The sequence below is a fragment of the Vicugna pacos genome, chromosome 10 (genome assembly GCF_048564905.1).
Source record: "Vicugna pacos chromosome 10, VicPac4, whole genome shotgun sequence".
NCBI classification, from domain to species: domain Eukaryota; kingdom Metazoa; phylum Chordata; class Mammalia; order Artiodactyla; family Camelidae; genus Vicugna; species Vicugna pacos.
This window is the reverse complement of record NC_132996.1, coordinates 16934605-16952966: the sequence shown is the minus strand read 5'-3', so window position 1 is coordinate 16952966 and position 18362 is coordinate 16934605. Positions and strand designations below refer to the sequence as shown.

The 18362-nt window shown below is 33.5% G+C and overlaps 1 protein-coding gene and 1 long non-coding RNA gene across 9 annotated transcripts in view; one reads left to right on the top strand and one right to left on the bottom strand.

The window, feature by feature from the left end:
• The window catches only part of EED (embryonic ectoderm development), a 28244-nt gene extending 10033 nt beyond the window's left edge, over window positions 1–18211 (top strand). Inside the window, exons 4-13 of one of the 3 annotated variants that reach the window (XM_015244486.2) lie at window positions 530–595; window positions 1658–1783; window positions 2428–2509; window positions 4697–4788; window positions 6324–6457; window positions 8493–8598; window positions 9714–9788; window positions 16517–16675; window positions 17411–17484; window positions 17876–18211. In XM_015244486.2, coding sequence (XP_015099972.2) covers window positions 530–595; window positions 1658–1783; window positions 2428–2509; window positions 4697–4788; window positions 6324–6457; window positions 8493–8598; window positions 9714–9788; window positions 16517–16675; window positions 17411–17484; window positions 17876–18002 — 1041 coding nt within the window. In that variant the 3' untranslated portion in view covers window positions 18003–18211. The remainder of the gene's footprint in view (window positions 1–529; window positions 596–1657; window positions 1784–2427; window positions 2510–4696; window positions 4789–6323; window positions 6458–8492; window positions 8599–9713; window positions 9789–16516; window positions 16676–17410; window positions 17485–17875) is intronic. The other 2 variants (XM_006197456.2, XM_072969047.1) reach the window with 2 other exon arrangements.
• LOC116282097 (uncharacterized) overlaps window positions 1–18362 on the bottom strand; it is a 152112-nt gene that overhangs the window by 119416 nt on the left and 14334 nt on the right. The gene's annotated exons all lie outside the window — the stretch shown is intronic.

The window sequence follows — 18362 nt, the reverse complement described above, 5'->3', positions numbered from 1 at the left end:
ATATTGAGGGACAACTGTACATAACTGAATAAAGTGTATGTATTATTAATTTTGGAATTTATGACTAATGAAAAGGGCCACTGTACATTAGAAAGTTAATATTTGATAAGGAATATCCATGAGAAAATTTAGGCAAGTTTTAGATTTTCTTATATGTAATTAATACGTAAATACTCTAAAACTACCCAAAGACTTTAAGAACTTAAAAGAGTATAAACCAAAATTTTAGGAAGTAGTTATACTTTACTGTGAAGTATTCAACTTTATTTACGTTGAAGAGTTAATGAAATTACATGGGTGAGATATAAGTTAAAAACATTGGAAACAGAAACCATTATTATTACTACAGTATTTAATATACTCTGGAAATTATGTAAAGCACTAGGCTTTATAATGGCTTCCTTAAGTTTAAAGGAGTTATTTTAAAGAAAAAGTCTTGAGATACATTTGTGACTAAAATAATGTTCAAAAGCTGAAGAGTGGGATTCTGTATTTGAGATAAAATTTACTGTATTTTTGTTCTCATTAGGTCACCTTATATGAATGTCATTCACAAGGAGAAATCCGGTTGTTGCAGTCTTATGTGGATGCTGATGTATCCTTTCCTGGGTTTTCAATAACGTTGGCTAAAGAAATTGACTTTCAATAAGGACACTGAAACTTTTGTAAATTAATTAGTTCCCTGAAGTTACAATTGTCCTTTCCTAACTTTAACCAGTGCTGTTCCTTCACTGTCACCCAGGAGATCCCTGGTATCTAGTTTTCCTGATCTGTAGAAATCCATTTTAGGGTGAATATGAGGGAGGAGGGTGCAGGTGGCTGGAGATGAGCATTGGAAATCCAGTGATAGAAAATGAAAGCAGAGAGTAGCTAAAACTTCCTGTTTCTTTGACCTTGCTTAGGATTTTATCATTTCAGGCCAGTTATATTGATGAACTTGGGTTGATCAGAAGCTGTTACTGGCAGTCATACCCAGTATTTGGTCAACAAAGCCTACAGGGAAAAAAGTAAACGTGCAATTTGTTTAGGAAATAAAATATTGGAAAACATGGGTTTATAAAGAAAAAGAAGGCTTAAAAAAGCCAAAGGGTATAGCAGTCAGAGCTTGGTGATAAGATTTCTAGATCTATTTGAAAACCCTAGTAAATAAAAAGCAAGGACATTCAGTCCTTCAGTAGGTGATACGGAAACAAGTGACCTGTAGCCATATTGTGACCGTCTCACATAGGAAAAGGTAGAAAACTGAACAGTTATTCATCTTTATCTTGAGGCACGTAGAAGTACTGAAATAGAGCCAGGGTCAGCAAATTACAGCCTGTGGAGCTGGCCACCTATTTTTGTAAATAAATTTTTATTGGGACACAACCATGCCCATTCATTTACATACTGTCTTTGGCTGCTTTCAAGAGACAGAGTTAAGTAGTTATGCAAACAGCAAAATAGTGTTCAAAATTCAGTGGAAGGACTCTGTTTGACCATTTGGTATAGATTTTAGATGTAAAATCTCCATTGTTTAAATCTGGTAGTATAAAGAAAAATGAGAACTTCTTTGTCAAAAACTTCAGCAGTTCTTTGGAGGTTTCCGTGTATCGTATTGTAACTATTGATGTATTTACTTTTCAAAAACAAGTTATATTTCTTAACTGGCATTTCTTAGGCTGATGAAAACTTTTACACTTGTGCATGGACATATGATAGCAATACAAGCCATCCTCTGCTGGCTGTAGCTGGATCTAGAGGCATAATTAGGATAATTAATCCCATAACAATGCAGTGCATAAAGGTGGGTTTTCTTGTTAAATTGTAGATCTGTTTTTTTTTTAATGCACAGCTGTGCAAACTCGTCATGTTGAATTTAAAATGGAGTCAATGTCTGTTCAGTTTCTAATTTGATTTGTACTTTGCCTGTTGCTTCCTTTAGACAAGTCTTTTGAGACCTCTGTCATATTTGGGTAATGCAAATTAAGGAATAAGTGAGAAAATTTTATCATTTGCACTATTTTCTTTTAAAATCATTTCTGTCCTTTTGCATTGCATTATTTTGAGAGGCTCTAAGTGAACAGTAACAAAAGAGTGAACTCATTTTTCAAGACTCCCTAAATAGGGGTATAGAGTCAAGGGCACTCTGTAAAGAACTGAAAGATGAAGCCTTGGAAGTTGATACTAAAAGAAATTTTACAAATCACCTTAACCCTGGGGGTACGTTAGAATCACCTGAGGATCTTTTAAATCCTTGCTGTGGCTCAGAATATCTGCAGATGGGATTTGAGCATGTATTATTTTTCCTTCAAGTTTGGTGATTTTAATATATGCAGCCAAGGTTGAAAACCACCGCTTTAAATGAAACTTTTTCCATTCTCTTAAGATTAATAAAAACAACTTAATTGGTTTTGATATGAAATTTGAAATGTTTTAAATTTATTATAGCACTATGTTGGCCATGGAAATGCTATCAATGAGCTGAAATTCCACCCAAGAGATCCAAATCTTCTACTGTCAGTAAGTAAAGGTAAGAGAAGCAAATGTTTCTTTAGTTCTTTTTGTTTGGGAGTGAGTTTTTTTAAAGGGACATCTATTAAGGGAAAGAAGTAAGTTTTAGAAAAAGCTTAAGCTGCATTAGCATTCCTAAACCAAGAACTGGGGAATGGGACCATGAAATACACTGGTAACCTAGGATGTAAATAAAATAATTGGTACTGAGGATTAGGTATGTGTTACCCTTCTTATTTACCATATTGCTTTATGAGAATTCTGGAACTTTATCCTCAATTGAATTATTATATTAAACTTCATTAATTGGTGGCAAAATTATGACATTTTTAATAGTTTGAAGGTGATTTTGCAAATCATCTGATCACTCTTCCCCATCACATAATAATAAATAACACATCTGAAAATCTATACTGCATATATATATAAGTATATAAATATAAAGCTTCTGTTTTATAAAAGGTTCCCCTTTAGAATTTCTTAAAATGCTAAGTTACCCAGTGTAAGCTCTTTGAAATGTTTCCCTTGTAAAGAGAAAGCATTGCCTTGCTCTGTATGCCTATATCAGCATTATAAGTTTATTATGGGTTCAGACAGGCCTCTTAATCATTCTTAATCATTTCTGAGCTCTCTGAAATGATTTGGGTTGTTCTTATTTCTACATTCTGTCTTGAATGCCCTTTCTCTTTTTCATTTCTACGTTATTCTAGTCAAATTTATTCTTAACAGCTTGTCACACCTATAACCTACCCCTGCAATCTGCTCATATTAAAAGATGTCTTCAAATTAAAACTTACATGAAAAATGTTTCAGTGTGACTTTTCTTTAACCACCAAGGCTTGTTTGGAAATAGATACCAAAGAAGAGAGCTGATAACTTTTTCTTTTCTTTTAATAACAGTAGCTGAGCCTCAGGTATTCCTTTACAAGTGACATAGACCATAATGCCTCACTTATTCTTAATATCACAACTTTTTAGCCCTGCTCTTCCCCCATTGTGTCAGTAAGAGCATTTAAAAAATAACCAGTCTTTCAAATTAAATTTTTCTGCAAATAATACTGTCAAGAAAGGAAAAGACATCCTATAGAATAGGAAAAAAAAATTTGCAAATTGTATCTAATAAGGAACTTGTATCAATAAGGTCATACAGTTCAGTGATAAAAAGACAGCCAAATTAAAAATGGGGAAAGTTTTTGAATAGACATCTTTCCAGAGAATATGCATAAATATCCAATAAGCACATGGAAAAGCACTCAGTATTATTAATCATTAAGGAAATGCAAATCAAAAACATAGTGAGATAACACTTCACACCTACTAGGATGGCTGTAGTCAAAAAGACAGACAGTAAAAATACGTTGAATAGGATGTGGAGAAATTGGAATCCCCTCATCCATTGCTGGTTGGAATGTAAAATGTAAGCACATTGAAAAACAGTCTGGCAGTTTTTTACAAAGTTAAACATAGGAATACCACTCCTAGGTATGTATATCTTCAAGAGAAGTAAAAATAAATGGCCACACAAAAACTTGGACACAAATTGGAAACTACATCTTTATAGCAGTGTTAATTTCCACTAACACAATGTGTTATTGCCTCTTAGTGTTACCTGTGTACTATGTTAATATTCATGTACAGTATGGACACTGTTGTATTTCAAGCTCTGCGTGGTATTTCTTAGGAATATTGTCTATTCTACATTGCTGATGTTTAGTGGGAAAGGAGATTGCTCAAATTACAGTTACAGAATTTTTAAAAGGTCCATAATACTCTAAAATTATGTCATGATGTATTTATCAATCCTATTTTTTGATTTACTATAGAAATTTTATACATCTACTCCATCCTTTTCAGTTTTAAATATGGATGTGTTGGAGGGAAAAGCTAGTATCTTGTTCTATGGCATAATGTAATAATCAAATTAGGATATTATTTAAAGAAAATTATTGGAGGTAAAAATAAGTTAAACATTTTTAGGACCACATAAATATTTCTTATCTTGAAAGTTTGAACTCATACCTAGTTCAATCTACAGGCGATATAAGTATTTTAAGTTGCTATATTATATGGATTCCTTCTTTGTCTTTACTGTTGAATAAGTTAGGTTCAAGCTTTGGTAGTTTTTTTTCCTTCTTTAAAGAGATTTTGAAAGACCACAGTAAATGAATGATAAAAGTTCATCTTAATTTTTTTATGTCTGTACTAGATCATGCTTTACGATTATGGAATATCCAAACGGACACTCTGGTGGCAATATTTGGAGGTGTAGAAGGGCACAGAGATGAAGTTCTAAGTGCTGTAAGTTGAAAGCTACAGGGCAGTGACCTTCAGATGTACAAAGCTGTGAACAATCCCCATAGAACTCTTTCTTTCTAAAAAAACCTAGGTTGGTTTCATCTAGCCTGGCAGACAGTTACTTCATATACTTGTGACAGACAAGGTTTTTATCTTACAGATGAAGAAATAAAGCGGGTGGGCTCTTTGTGTTTTATGTGTACTCTTGCACATTTTTATACCATGCCTGGATTCTCATGAAAGAATACTATGAACTTGTTTTTTTACTTTTTTAATCCTACCAAGTTAACTTTTGTTTTGCTGTTCCTCTGTTATTAAAGGAAAATATTAACCTACTTGGCAGTTTAGGAAGTTTCTCATCTTTTCTTTGAAGTTGAAATACAAGTTATTTTTAGGAAGTGTTTTATTGTGCTCACACTGAGTTTTAGATAACTCTTCCCTTTGATGTCATGGTGTTATCTTTATACTTAAATATTACAATCTGTTGATCTATAGTAATGATACGATGTAAGTGTTTTTAGTCAGGTTTCAGATTTTTACATTATTTTTTAGGTTTACTTATGTTCCATGTATAGCTTACTTATTTAGTAGTTTTACAGCTCTTCAATTCCTCTTTTGTTTTTTGAACTGTTTAAAGGGGCACCATAAGAAGCATGTGACATTTTAATTGGAGGTACTAAATATTCCTATAGTTAGGGTTTGTATGTTTTTGTGAGAATCATTTTCTACTTTAAAAGATTTTCTAGAACTTGCATCTTGGATTTTTGAGAAGTTGCAGTAGCATTCTCTACCTGGCTTTATGTGTGAAAAAGTTAAGACTACTCTTTATTAAAAACTCTGAGAGCTCCTGGCTCTAAGGATGTCTTGTTGCTGTTGACTGTGGGGTTATTAGGAAAAGTAGCAGCAGCCAGCCTTGAGAATTCAATAAATACCAAACCTAAACCTTTTAGACTCTAGTAAAACAGTGTGATTAATTCATGATTAATTCAAAGGTTGGATTGACAATATCTAGATTAGTGAGGAAAATACCCTCCTTAAATAGAACTCTCTACTCTTACTTCTTTTTTGGGGGCTGGGTAAGGTAGGTAATTAGGTTTATTTACATATTATCTTTAGTGGAAGTACTGGGGATTGAACCCAGGATCTCATGCATGCTAGGCATGCACTCTACCACTGAGCTATATCCTCCCCCGTCTGCTGTAATTTCTTAAAATGAGAGCAGGAGATCATCTGAATTGCTTCTCTATAATAATAGGAGTTCATTACTAGAATGATTGATGTGTGAGATATTCATTAACACATGTACCATGTGCTAAATTAAATACCATCTCTGTGCCTCAGTGTCTTATCTCTGAAATTAAATAAGGCTTTTACAATAGATGATCTGTTAGCTGCTACTTCAAAATTAATAAACAGCAAATGAAAAACTTTAAATATGTTTTTTCCTTTTTGAGACTTTTTTCCTTTATTCATTTTAAAATTGAATTTTGGGGAAATAATTTATATATTTAATTTAAGATTTTCTGTTTTACATACAGGATTATGATCTTTTGGGTGAAAAAATAATGTCCTGTGGTATGGATCACTCTCTTAAACTTTGGAGGATCAATTCAAAGAGAATGATAAATGCAATTAAGGAATCTTATGATTATAACCCAAATAAAACTAACAGGTAACAGTTGTAGTATTTAAAACAATTTGCTGTCTCATGCTGTTGGAATAGCATTTTACTTTTTCCAGAATCGCTATATAAGTCTTTAACATTGAATATAGAATCCCTTCCTATTTTTTTTTAATTCGAGCATAGCTGATTTTCAATACTGTATGTCCAGTATATATAGCAAGGTGTAGAATCCCCCTTTTAATAACTTTAAGGTATAATTTATATGCCGTAAAATTCACTGATTTTAAATGGAAGCCCTTTATTTTTATCTGTTTGTGGCTCATTTTTCAAAATCCCTTTAAATTGTATTTTTATCTTAATTTAGTAGCACATTTTACTTATTTTTACTTAGGTATGTATGCATATGCTCATGTTATTAGTACTGTTTGTCAACACTGTAAATTCTAATTCAAGACAGTAAATCATAATTTTTTGAATGGGGTTCTTAGCTTTATTTCATAATAACACAAGGCTTTCCTTTAAATGATAACTCACTTCATTAAATGAAGAAAATTCAGAAGGGGGAGCTTTGATCCAAGGGAACTTTGCAGTTTTCTTAATATATTTTTAAGGATATCTTTTATTTTATTTTTATTTTTATTTTATTGGAGGAGGTAATTAGGTTTATTTATTTTTGATGAACGTACTGGGGATTGAACCCAGGACCTCATGCATGCTAAGCATGCACTTTATCATTGAGCTAAACCCTCCCCCTTAATATATTTTTGAAATACCTCAATTCTTAAATTTTTTTACTCTCTTTTTCAGAATCTTACCAAGCTGTTATTAATACTTTCACTATGACTATCATATGTCTGTGATGTTAACTTTGTTTGCACTGTCCATTTTAGCTGAGTTAATTTTCTAGTTATCAAGTCTGATTATTAGTAGATTGCTAGCTGAATTTGTAACCATTGGTAAATATTTTAATACACTAACATTCCTCAGATCTCAGGCCTCTAAGAATAAAGCACAACTTCCAAATTCTATTTTAAAACACCAGAGTTAGTACAATATTAAGTTTATGTTTTTATATTTTCTAGAGCTCTGAATAAATAGAAATTATGTATTTCTCAGCTTATAGAAAATAACAGTGAATTATGCTGGTCTTCTTGAGAGAGGTTTAACCATAGATTATAATATGTATTTGGCTAAAAAGCAATTAATAAAATTATAGCAGAGTTAAGAATTTAGATCATTAATAACATTTTAATGTTTTAATAAAGAAAATATCCCAGAATTTGAATTGGAAAGAGTATTTGAAATGATATTCTTTTTTACATATGAGGAAAAAGTAAAGAGAGGACATGTAAGTTGCCCAAGATACATTAATTCATGGCTTCTACAGTTACTTCAGTATAAAAACTGAATCATTTGCTAGACCAGGAATGCTAGTTATATATTTAATTAACTTCAGAATTGGTAGCAACTCCTCTAGTTTATGGCTTTCTCACAAACATCTTTAAGCAAAAAATTGCACCATATTTTACTTTTCTAAATACAGGAGAAGTTCAAACTAATAAATGTCAGAAATTGCTGCTCTAGGCAGAATTCTCACCTAACCTTATGTTTATCTGATTTTGAAATGACATATCTTTGGTCCTAAAAGATGACTTTATCTTTTGAAATAATCTAGCTGTGTTTACTTTCACAGACCATTAATGCTTAATTTTAAAGGATTAAGTAGCTTAGTATTTTCTATGAGAAATTTTCAGCTGTGTAATCAGATGTCTGGTTATTGGTTAGGACTGCCAGAATTGAAGTGATTAATTTTGCAAATATATATAGTAGGAAGCTGCAATTTTAATAGATGAAATTTCATAGGATAAAAGCAAAATTGAATTGAGAGCTAATAATGGAATAAAATGTGGAAACAAAAGTGGAATGACACTAGCTTTCAATAAATAGATAAGGTAATTAGTTTTGTAGGAACACAGAAGAATTAATAGTCATATATTTTATTTTCAAAGTTTTATAAATCCAAAAAGGAAAATTAGTGTACTTCTATACGTTTTTCTCTTAACTTTTGATATTTCCATTTCAGGCCATTTATTTCTCAGAAAATTCACTTTCCTGACTTTTCTACCAGAGACATACATAGAAATTATGTCGATTGTGTGCGATGGTTAGGTGATTTGATACTTTCCAAGGTACGGTAACTGCAGTTAAGCTGTATTTCCATTGTTTGAGTTGGAACTTTGCAGGGAGCAGTTTTTTATGCAGTTTGGTAAATTGGATAGCAGATGGGAAATAGCTTTTTTTTAAGTGTCATGATACTTTGAAAGATTTAGAAACTTGTTTCAGGCATAAAACATCCTGATGAGTTATAATTTGTGCTCCAGTAGGATGAAAAATGTTAACTTGCAAAATGATATCCAGTGTTACTGTAAAAAACAGTTTCTAGAGCCAGTAGTGTGGTGGGTTTTTTTGTTTGTGTCCATTTCAGTAAACTTATATGTACAAAAACAGTTGGAGTTGGCTCATGGGCTATAGTTTGCCAACCCCTGCTCTAGTATGTTGATGTATGTATTTATATATATTTTTTACTGATAATTGAGAGAAGTTGGTGGTGATGTCATCTGAACATTTAGGACTGTCAAATTTGGAGAAATTGCTATCCAGTTTCTTTTCTTGATGTGGATTTCAGGACATTTCACATTTTCTTGGACAGAGCCTGATTTACTTTTTTCTTGGCCATGATGGTATAGTTTTACCTTTATATTTTTAACTTTAGATCTTGAAATTAGATTCACAGGAAGTTTCAAAGATAGTTCAGAGAGGTCCCATATTGTCCTTCAACCAGTTGCCCCCAGTGGTTTACAGCTTACATAACTATAATATAATATCAAATCCAGGAAATTGACATTGTACAATGTGTGTGTGTAGTTCTATGTCATTTTATCACATGTGATTTTGTCATTTCAAGACGGTTATAGTATGGGATGTTTTAAGATTTTTTTTTTCCTACTCATTATAATGCCATCCAGGTTGTTGTGTGTATCAGTAGGTCTCCCTTTTTATTGCTGAGTAGTATTCCATGGTATGGATGTACCACCGTTTATTTAAACTTTATTCATCTATTGTAGGACATTTTGGTCCTTTCCAGTTTTGGGCTACTAGAAATAAAGCAGCTAATTAACAATCGTGTACAGGTTTTTGTGTGGACTTAAGTTTTCATTTCTCTGGGATAAATGCCTAGAAGGGCATTTGCTGGGTCATGGTTAAGTTTGTTTAGTTTTTAAGAAACTGCCAAACTATTTTCCAGAGTGGCCGTGCCATTTTACATTCCCACCAGCAATGTATGAAAGATCCAGTGTCTTCGAATCTTCGCCGGCATTTGGTATTGTCACTATTTTTTATTTTAGCTGTTCTGATAGGTGTGTAGTGATACTTCATCGTGGTCTTAATTTGCATTTCCCTGATGGCTAGTGATGTTGAACATCTTTTTCATGTGCTTATTTACCATCCATATATCCTTTCAATGATGTCTCTTCATATCTTCTGCTCATTTTCTAATTGGATTGGTTTTTGTTTTGTTTTGTTTTTTACTGTTGAGTTTTGAGAGTTCTTCATATATTCTAAATATGAATCCTGGCAGATAAGTAGTTTGCAGATACTTTCTTCCAATCTACGGCTTGTCTTTTCATCCTTTTAACAGGGTCTTTTGCAGAGAAGATATTTTGAATTTTGATAAAATTCAATTAATTTATTGATTAAAAAAATTTTATGGATCATGCTTTTGATATTGTGTTTAAATGCTCTTCACTGAGCCCTACACATTTTAAAGATTTTCTGCTGTATTTCCTTCAGAAAGTTTTATAACGTTTTCTGTTAAATTTATTATGGTCCATTTTAAGTTGATTTTTATGAGGTTTAGGTAGAAAGTTCATTTTTTGCCTATAGTTGTCCAGTTGTTTTAGTACCATTTGTTGAAAGCCTATCTTTCCTTCTTTGAATTGCCTTTGTACTTTTTTCAAAATTGTTTGGCCTTACTTGTTTGAGGCTGTTTCTGGTTTTTCTATTCTGTTCCCTCTACCAGTACTATGTACACAGTCTTGGTTACTCTAGTGCTTTAGTAAGTTTTGGATTTGGTAAAGTGATTTCTTCTCCTCTATTCTTTTTCAAAAAATCTTGCTGGGATTTTTTTGAGGGGGGGAAGAGGGATTTTGATTGGAATTGTGTTAAACCTATGTATCAATTTGGTGGAGAATTAATATCTTTACTCTGCTCAATCTTCAAGCCCTTGAATGTGGTATGTCTCTTCATTTAGACCTTTTTTGATTTTTATTATCAGCATTTTGTAGTTTAGTCCTGTATCTGCTTTGTTAGATTTATATCTAGTTACTTCTCTTTTTTGAGTATTATAACAAATGATATTTTTGATTCCATTTTATGTGTCTATTGCTAGTATATATAAATTGATTTTTGCATATTAATCTTGAATCCTTTTATCTATTTGAACTGCTGATCGTTCAGAAAGTTTTTTTTGTTGTTGTTAATTACTTGGGATTTTCTACATAGACCATCATTTCATCTGAAAATAGGAACAGTTTTATATTTTCCTTTCTGATTTGGATGGTTTTTATTTCCTTTTCTTGTTTGATTACACTGGCAAACTTCTGGTCCTATGTTGAATAGCAGTGTTAAGAGCAGACATCCTAGACTTGTTTCTGATGTTACAGAGGGAAGGAATTCAGTCTTTCTAATTAGATATATCAGCTGTTTGTTTTTTGTAGATATTCTCTATCAAGTTGAGGACCATCTGCTTTCCTGATTCTTTTCAGAGTTTTATCATGAATGGGTGTTGAATTTTGTCAAGTGCTTTTTCTGCACTTGATAAGATCATTGATTTTTCTTTTTTTTAGCCTGTTAATGTAGTGGATTGTATTCATTGGTTTTAAATATTGTGTTGCTGGAATGGAGTAAGTTTACTTGGTCATGCTGCATAATTCTTTTTATATGTTGCTGAATTCTGTTTGCTAATATTTTGTTAAAGAATTTTATGTGTATTAATGAGATATAATATTGGTCTGAAGTTTTCTTATTTGTATTGTCTTCATTTGATTTTGGTATCAGTAATACTGGCATCTGAGCCTAGAGCTTTTTGAGGGGGAGTTTAAAAATTAAGAATTCTATTTCCTTAAAAGTGAAAAGGTTATTGAAATGAATTGCTTCATATTGGTTGAGTTGTAGTTTGTGCTGCTTGAGGAGTTGGTTTATTTCATCTCATAAAATTTATGTGTATAGAGTTGTTTTGTAGTATTCCCTTATCCTTTCGATATCTGCAAGGTCTCTAGTGATAGCTCCTGTTTCATTCCTGAAATTGGTAATTCGAGTCTTCTTTTCTTTTGTCAATCTTGTTAGGAGCTTGTCCTAGGATTTGCTGCTGTCATTGTTGCTGTTGCTGCTGCCGCTGTTATCTCCTACCTTCTTTCCTTTTGTTCCCTGTGAGTGTATTTTGCTCTTCTGTTTACTAGTTTCTTAAGGTGGGAATTTAGATTATTGAGTTGAGACTTTTCTAATGTAAGCTTTTGGTGCTATAAATTTCCCTGTCAGCAGTGCTTTAGCTGCAGCTCACACAAATTTTGATATGAAGTATGTTGTTCAGTTTCTAGGTTTTGGGAAATTTTCTTGTTTCGACTCTAGTTTGATTCTGTTGTGGGCAGAAAATGTTCTTTAGGATTTTGATTCTTTTAAACTTTTTGAGATTTGTTTTATGACCCTGTTTTAGGGATGTTCTGTGGGAGCTTGAAAAAAATACATATTCTGCTGTTGGGTAGAGTGGCTGTCGGTGTCAGTTAGATCCTGTTGGTTGATGGTATGGTTGAATTCTTCTATGTCTGTTGATTTTCTGTCTACTTGTTTTATCAATTACTGAGGGATAAGTGTTGAAGTCTCCAGCTATAATTATGAATTTCCCTTTCTCCTTTTCAGTCTGTGTTGTTTTGCAGCTGTGTTGTTTGGTGTATACATATTTGGTATTGCTGTATCTTGGTGGCTTCATCTCTTTTATCATTATATAAAGTCCACCTCGATCTCTGGTAATTTTTTTTACTTTTGATATCTCCTTTATCTGATAGTAGTATAGCCATTCCTGCTTTCTTTTGATTAATGTGTGCATGGTAAATCTTTTTTAAACCTTTTACCTTTAATCTACTTGTATTGTTATGATGGAAGTGAGAGAGCATACAGTTGGGGCATATTTCTTAAATTCACTCTGCCAAAATGTCTTTTGGCTAGTGTATGCTTTGTATTTGAGGCTTAACTTAACAATTATTACATTAAATCTATCATTTAACCTTTTTCTTTTTTTTCATTTTTTCATTTCTCTGCATTTTTTCCCCTAACTTCCTATAGGATGTGTGAACCTATTTTAGAGTTCCTATTTGATTTATCTGTAGTACTTTTGAGTATATTTCTTTGTATAACCGTTTTGGTGTTTGCTCTAGATGGTACTATGTATATGATATATATGTGATCAGTCTACTGTATACCAGCATTCTACCACTTCAAGTGAAGTGTAGGAACCTTACTTCCCACTTTGTCCTTTATAATATAATTATCTTTACATATCTTTAAATATCTTAAATATTTACTTTATAGTTTTGAGAACTTCACCAAATAGTATTACAATTTTTGCTTCAGCCAGCAGACATAATTTAAAAACTCAAGAAGAAAGGGGGAATATTGTATTTACTCATTTTGCTTTTTCCATTGCTCATTCTTCCTTTTCAATATTCCAAGGTTCCTTCTTAAGTCATTTCCTTTCTGTTCATATAACTTCCTGTAGCCATTCTTTCAGGGTAGGTCTGCTGGTGACAAATTCTTTTAGTTTTTCTTAGTCTGGGGATATCCTCATTTCCCCTTCATTCCTGGAGCGTATATTCACTGAATATAGGATTTTGTGTTGATTGTCTTTTCGTTAAACATTTGAAAAATGTTGTTTCCCCTCTTTCAGCTCTCTATTGTTTCTGTTGAGACAGCTACCATCATAGGAATTGTTTTTCCTCTATAGGTAGGGTAGGTGTTCTGTCTTGACTATAGTCAGGATTTTTTCCCCTTTGTCCTTAGTTTTCAGAAGTTTGACTGTAATGTGTCTTAATATGGATTTCTTTTGAGTTTATCTCTTTGAGGTTTACTCACCTTCTTTAATCTGTAGTAGGGGACATTTGTCCCAAATTGGGAAACTTTTCAGCCATTATTCAAAGTATTTTTTAGCCCTGCTTCCCCCCACCCCCAGGAACTCCAATGATAAGAATATTAGATCTTTTGTTTGGTCCCTAAGACTCTGTCATTTAATAAGTTCTATTTTCTTTTGTTCAAAGTGGGTAATTTCTACTCTTATAACTTTAAATACACTGATTCTTTCATCTCTTCTCCTGTTGAGCCCTTCAGTTGTTTTTTTATTTTGGTTATAGTTTTTTTTTTTTCAGTTCTAAAATTTCCATTTGATTCTTATCTTTTATTTCTTTGCTAAGACTTTTTTTGTTTTGTTTTAAATGTGTTTGTAATTTCTCATTAAAGCATTTTCATGATGGCTGCTTTAAAATCTTGTCAGATAATTCTAACATGTTCTCTCAGTGTTGATAACTTTTCCACTAAAGTTGAAGTTTTACATTTCTTGGTATGACAAGTAAATTTAGATTGAAATGGATATTTTGGGTACTTTTACGAAACTCTGGATCTTACCTTCTACAGCAGGCTTTCTATGATAAATTTATAGCAGAAGGGGAGTGCTGCCTTATGATTGGCAGGTGGCAAGGGACGTCCAGTTTCCCCACTTGGTTGACTTGGTGATGGTGTCATTACATCTAGGGTGGGAGTTTAGGCTTTTCACTGGGCCTCAGGTGACACCACCCTAGCTGGGAGGGGCTGGAGGCCTCATTACTGCTCCCCAGGTAGTCTCCACTGACACTGAGAGTGGTGAGTGAGTGATTAACATCCTGACTCTCTGCTACCTGCTCTAATACCACCCCAGCTAGAGAGAAGGAGAGTCATCTCATTCCCATGAGGGATGGGGAGGAGTCAGGGGTATTATGTATTTGAAGTGCTTCATTATCACCTGAGAAGGGATCCCCACTGAGACTTTGTTGGTTCGTATGTGGCAGGTCCACAGTTTTTTCTTGGTATTAAGTGTTTACCTGACAATTTTCTCTCTTGTTCCTGGTCCTTTGCAGAGAGGCTTTTGTTGGGGCCTTTAGTGGGGGTGGGGTGGGGATCTTCACTTGTTAGCATTGTTGAGTTGCTGCTTTCTCTAGCATCCAGTCTGGGATACATAAATAAAGCAGAAGAAAACCAAGAACTCAGCGTCCTTCATGTCCCAGGGTCCCTAACCAGTCTGCCTCCTCTCTACCTTTCATACTTTTAAGCTGTACTTAGTGAGACAAATTTGGGAAAGTGAATCTACTCTACTTGTTTTGGAAGCAGAAGTAGAAAGGCTAGCTCTAAAGTTTCTGCTTTTGGAACTTAATCAGATGATAGGAAAGGATTTCTACATTTTAAGTGGGAGGCTGAACTGAATATTGGTGGTCTCAAATCTGGCTCTGCATCAGAATTATTGGGAGGACACTGTAAAAAGAGATTCCTAGGCCTCACTCCCAGAGACTGAATCTAGCACAAGGACCTGGAATTCGTAATTTTTAAAAACTCTCCAGATGATTTTTGAGTGCAGCCGTCCATTAGTGTGGGTAAATTCTTTTTACCTCCCTATGCTTTAGTTCTCCATGAGGGAACTCTCTGCTCATTAAGGATCCTTTACCAGTGCAGTCAGTAAGAAGCATTTGAAGAAGTGTTTTATAATTCTGCTGCTTTGACCTCTTCTCTCAGAAATTCTGATTCAGTAGGGTTGGGGCGAAGGTGAGTTTTTAAAGAAATCTCTACAGGTTGTTGATTCAACTGTACACTTAAGAGTCACCAGACTAGGCAATCTCTAAGGTACTTTACAGTAAAGTTGTATAATAGATCTATAGCTGGAGGATTTTACATAATCTAAAAAAGACAGAGAAGAAAAAAAGCATGTCATCCACTCCCTAATCTCACTATGGCCCTGCTGTTAAACTGTTTAAATGATACTGAACCCCACAGGGCTACCACATGTGGTTGTGTGAGATGTGTCCTGTAAGATTCCAGGAAGCGTTCTTCACCTACACCAGGATTTCTCAATCCTGGCCCTGTTGAGGTTGGTCAGACAATTCTTTTTTGTGAGAGGAGCTGTTCTGTGCTTTGTAAGGTGTTCAGCATCTCTGGTCTCTAGAAGCCAGAGATATTGCCAAATATCCCTTAAGGGGAAACCACTGACCTACACAGTAATATAATAGTGCCCTCTGTTTTGCTTTTTTTTCTCCCATTGTGTTCTTTACCACTTGCTGCTTAGGTATATTGTGTGTAAAGATTCAGTTTAACAGGATAGGTAAGGTATAACAGCCTTATTTCATTCCCATCCCCTTATCAATGTCTTGGTATTAAACCACTGCTTTTATTGCCTTCTATATAATCTGATTTCTGAGGCCCTTTCTATGAATTTATTAGCTTTTCTGTGACTTCAGTTGAGTACTTACTGTTGTAGCTCAGACACTGGGGATGAAAGATTAATAGCTAACCAGATAAAGGGAACCATGTGGGGTTAGAAGTAGGATGGGGAGAGATGAAACTAGTGAAGTAAGCAGGGGCCATATTGAAGAGCCATCATGTATTCTAATACAGTGTTTGTAATTTTACCTTTGCTATAAAACACTTCAAGTCTCTGGATGCTAAAGTATCTGGGGCTGAATTTGGTTTGGTTTGGAAGAGAAATTGTGAGTTCAAAAATGAATGTTCTAGACAGTGTAATGTTTTTGTATTGTCAAAATCTGTTGATAATCAGACTTCTTGTCCATAAGTGTGGACACTGACTCTATAAATATAAATGAATGTATATCACTGTACTCAGTAGATGGATAACCAAGTTCTAAGAACTGTGAGTTCTAAAATAAATGATAGTAGAGAAAAAACGTTATTTTTAATATTTAAAATTCAGTTCTACAAGTTTAACATTACTTTTTTTCTCATTTCTGTCTCTCTTTTTTGAAGTCTTGTGAAAATGCCATTGTGTGCTGGAAACCTGGCAAAATGGAAGATGATATAGATAAAATTAAACCCAGTGAGTCTAATGTGACTATTCTTGGACGATTTGATTACAGCCAGTGTGACATTTGGTACATGAGGTTTTCTATGGATTTCTGGCAAAAGGTAGTAACATATTTTTACATTTTGAAATTATTTGACCTAAAACCATGGCAATTTTAGTTTTTTCTGTAGTGCATCTGTGTTCTGTTTCCTCTAAAATTAAGCTAACTTGATTTTTTTTGTATTCATTGCTTTGGCCTTTGATGTTATTTATTCTGCCCTTGTGGCTCTGCACACCATTTGCAGTGCTTATTATAAATGAAATTGACAGGTGTCAATAGTGGCAGTTAGGTGTTTACCTTCCATAACATCTATTACTAAGATTTAATGTTTTGATGATTAGAGTGTTAATCTTTTAATAAAGCTTTTTCCTAGAAAAACCAGCATGGAAGATAGAGACAAAATACTAGTTATCTAAAATTTTAAAGAAATTTAGTGTTAGGATTTTGTGGTAACAAATTACTTGGGTATTTATTTCCATAAGAAAGCTTTGGAAGTTTTCTGTGGCTTTTACTACAACTCTTTAGGGCAGAATAGAGTATGTGCTAACAATGTAAATTATAAAGTTCTTCATAAATCTGTAAAATGCCTTCTTAATTTACTCAGGAACACCTTTGTGATGTATAAGTTGCTCTTATTCCCATTTACAAATCAGAAATACAAGATGCAAAGAAATCAAGACCATTGCCATAGGCTGGAGCTGAGGTTTTTCTGAAATGAGGAAGATGTCTTAGGATTGCTTGAAATCACTATAGCTTATTTTAATAAGTTGACATCTTTTTAAATTTGTTTATACAGATGCTTGCATTGGGCAATCAGGTTGGCAAACTTTATGTTTGGGATTTAGAAGTAGAAGATCCTCATAAAGCCAAGTAAGTATTTAGAAATTCCTCTCCATAATTTCTGCCTCTTTCTCCAAAGTGTTATGCCAGTATAGAGGAAGTAATTGATCCTTGCAATGCCATCCTCAGATCATCTGTAACATTTACATTCTCAGAATATTGTAAAGGATTTCTTTTTATTATAATAGTGATTGTTTTTCATGAGTACCTTGGTGACAAAAAAGTTAAACAGTGCCGCTTGGATTTAAAATGTACCCAAATTTTATGAAATTTGAGATTGGGCTCTTAGTGAAGTATATTCTGGTTTCAAGTGTTTTCTATATGACTTTGAACATCTATTCATTTTCTGATTCATTGTTTCAAGTTAGATGCTGACAACATTATGTATGGTATTTAACCTGTTGTCCTATTTTCTCCCTAGATGTACAACGCTGACTCATCATAAATGTGGCGCTGCTATTCGACAAACCAGTTTTAGCAGGGATAGCAGCATTCTTATAGCTGTTTGTGATGATGCCAGTATTTGGCGCTGGGACCGACTTCGATAAAACACTTTTTCCTAATCAAAATTAGAGTGTGTTTTCTGTGTACCATAGAATTAATGTATCTTGCTAGTAAGGGCACATAGAGCATTTAGAGTTGTCTTTCAGCATCCAATCAGGCTGAGCTGAATGTAGTGATGTTTACATTGTTTACACTCTTTGTACTGTCTCCTGCTCAGACTCTACTGCTTTTAATAAAAATTTATTTTTGTAAAGCTGTGTGTTATTTTAGTTTATTTTCATTGTGATGAAAAGAAATGTTGAAAGTAATAAAATTACACCTTATCTTTTCGCAATGATTATTTTGTTTGCTTAACCGGAGAATGCTATATAATATAGTGATGAAGTATAAGTGCTAGAATTAAA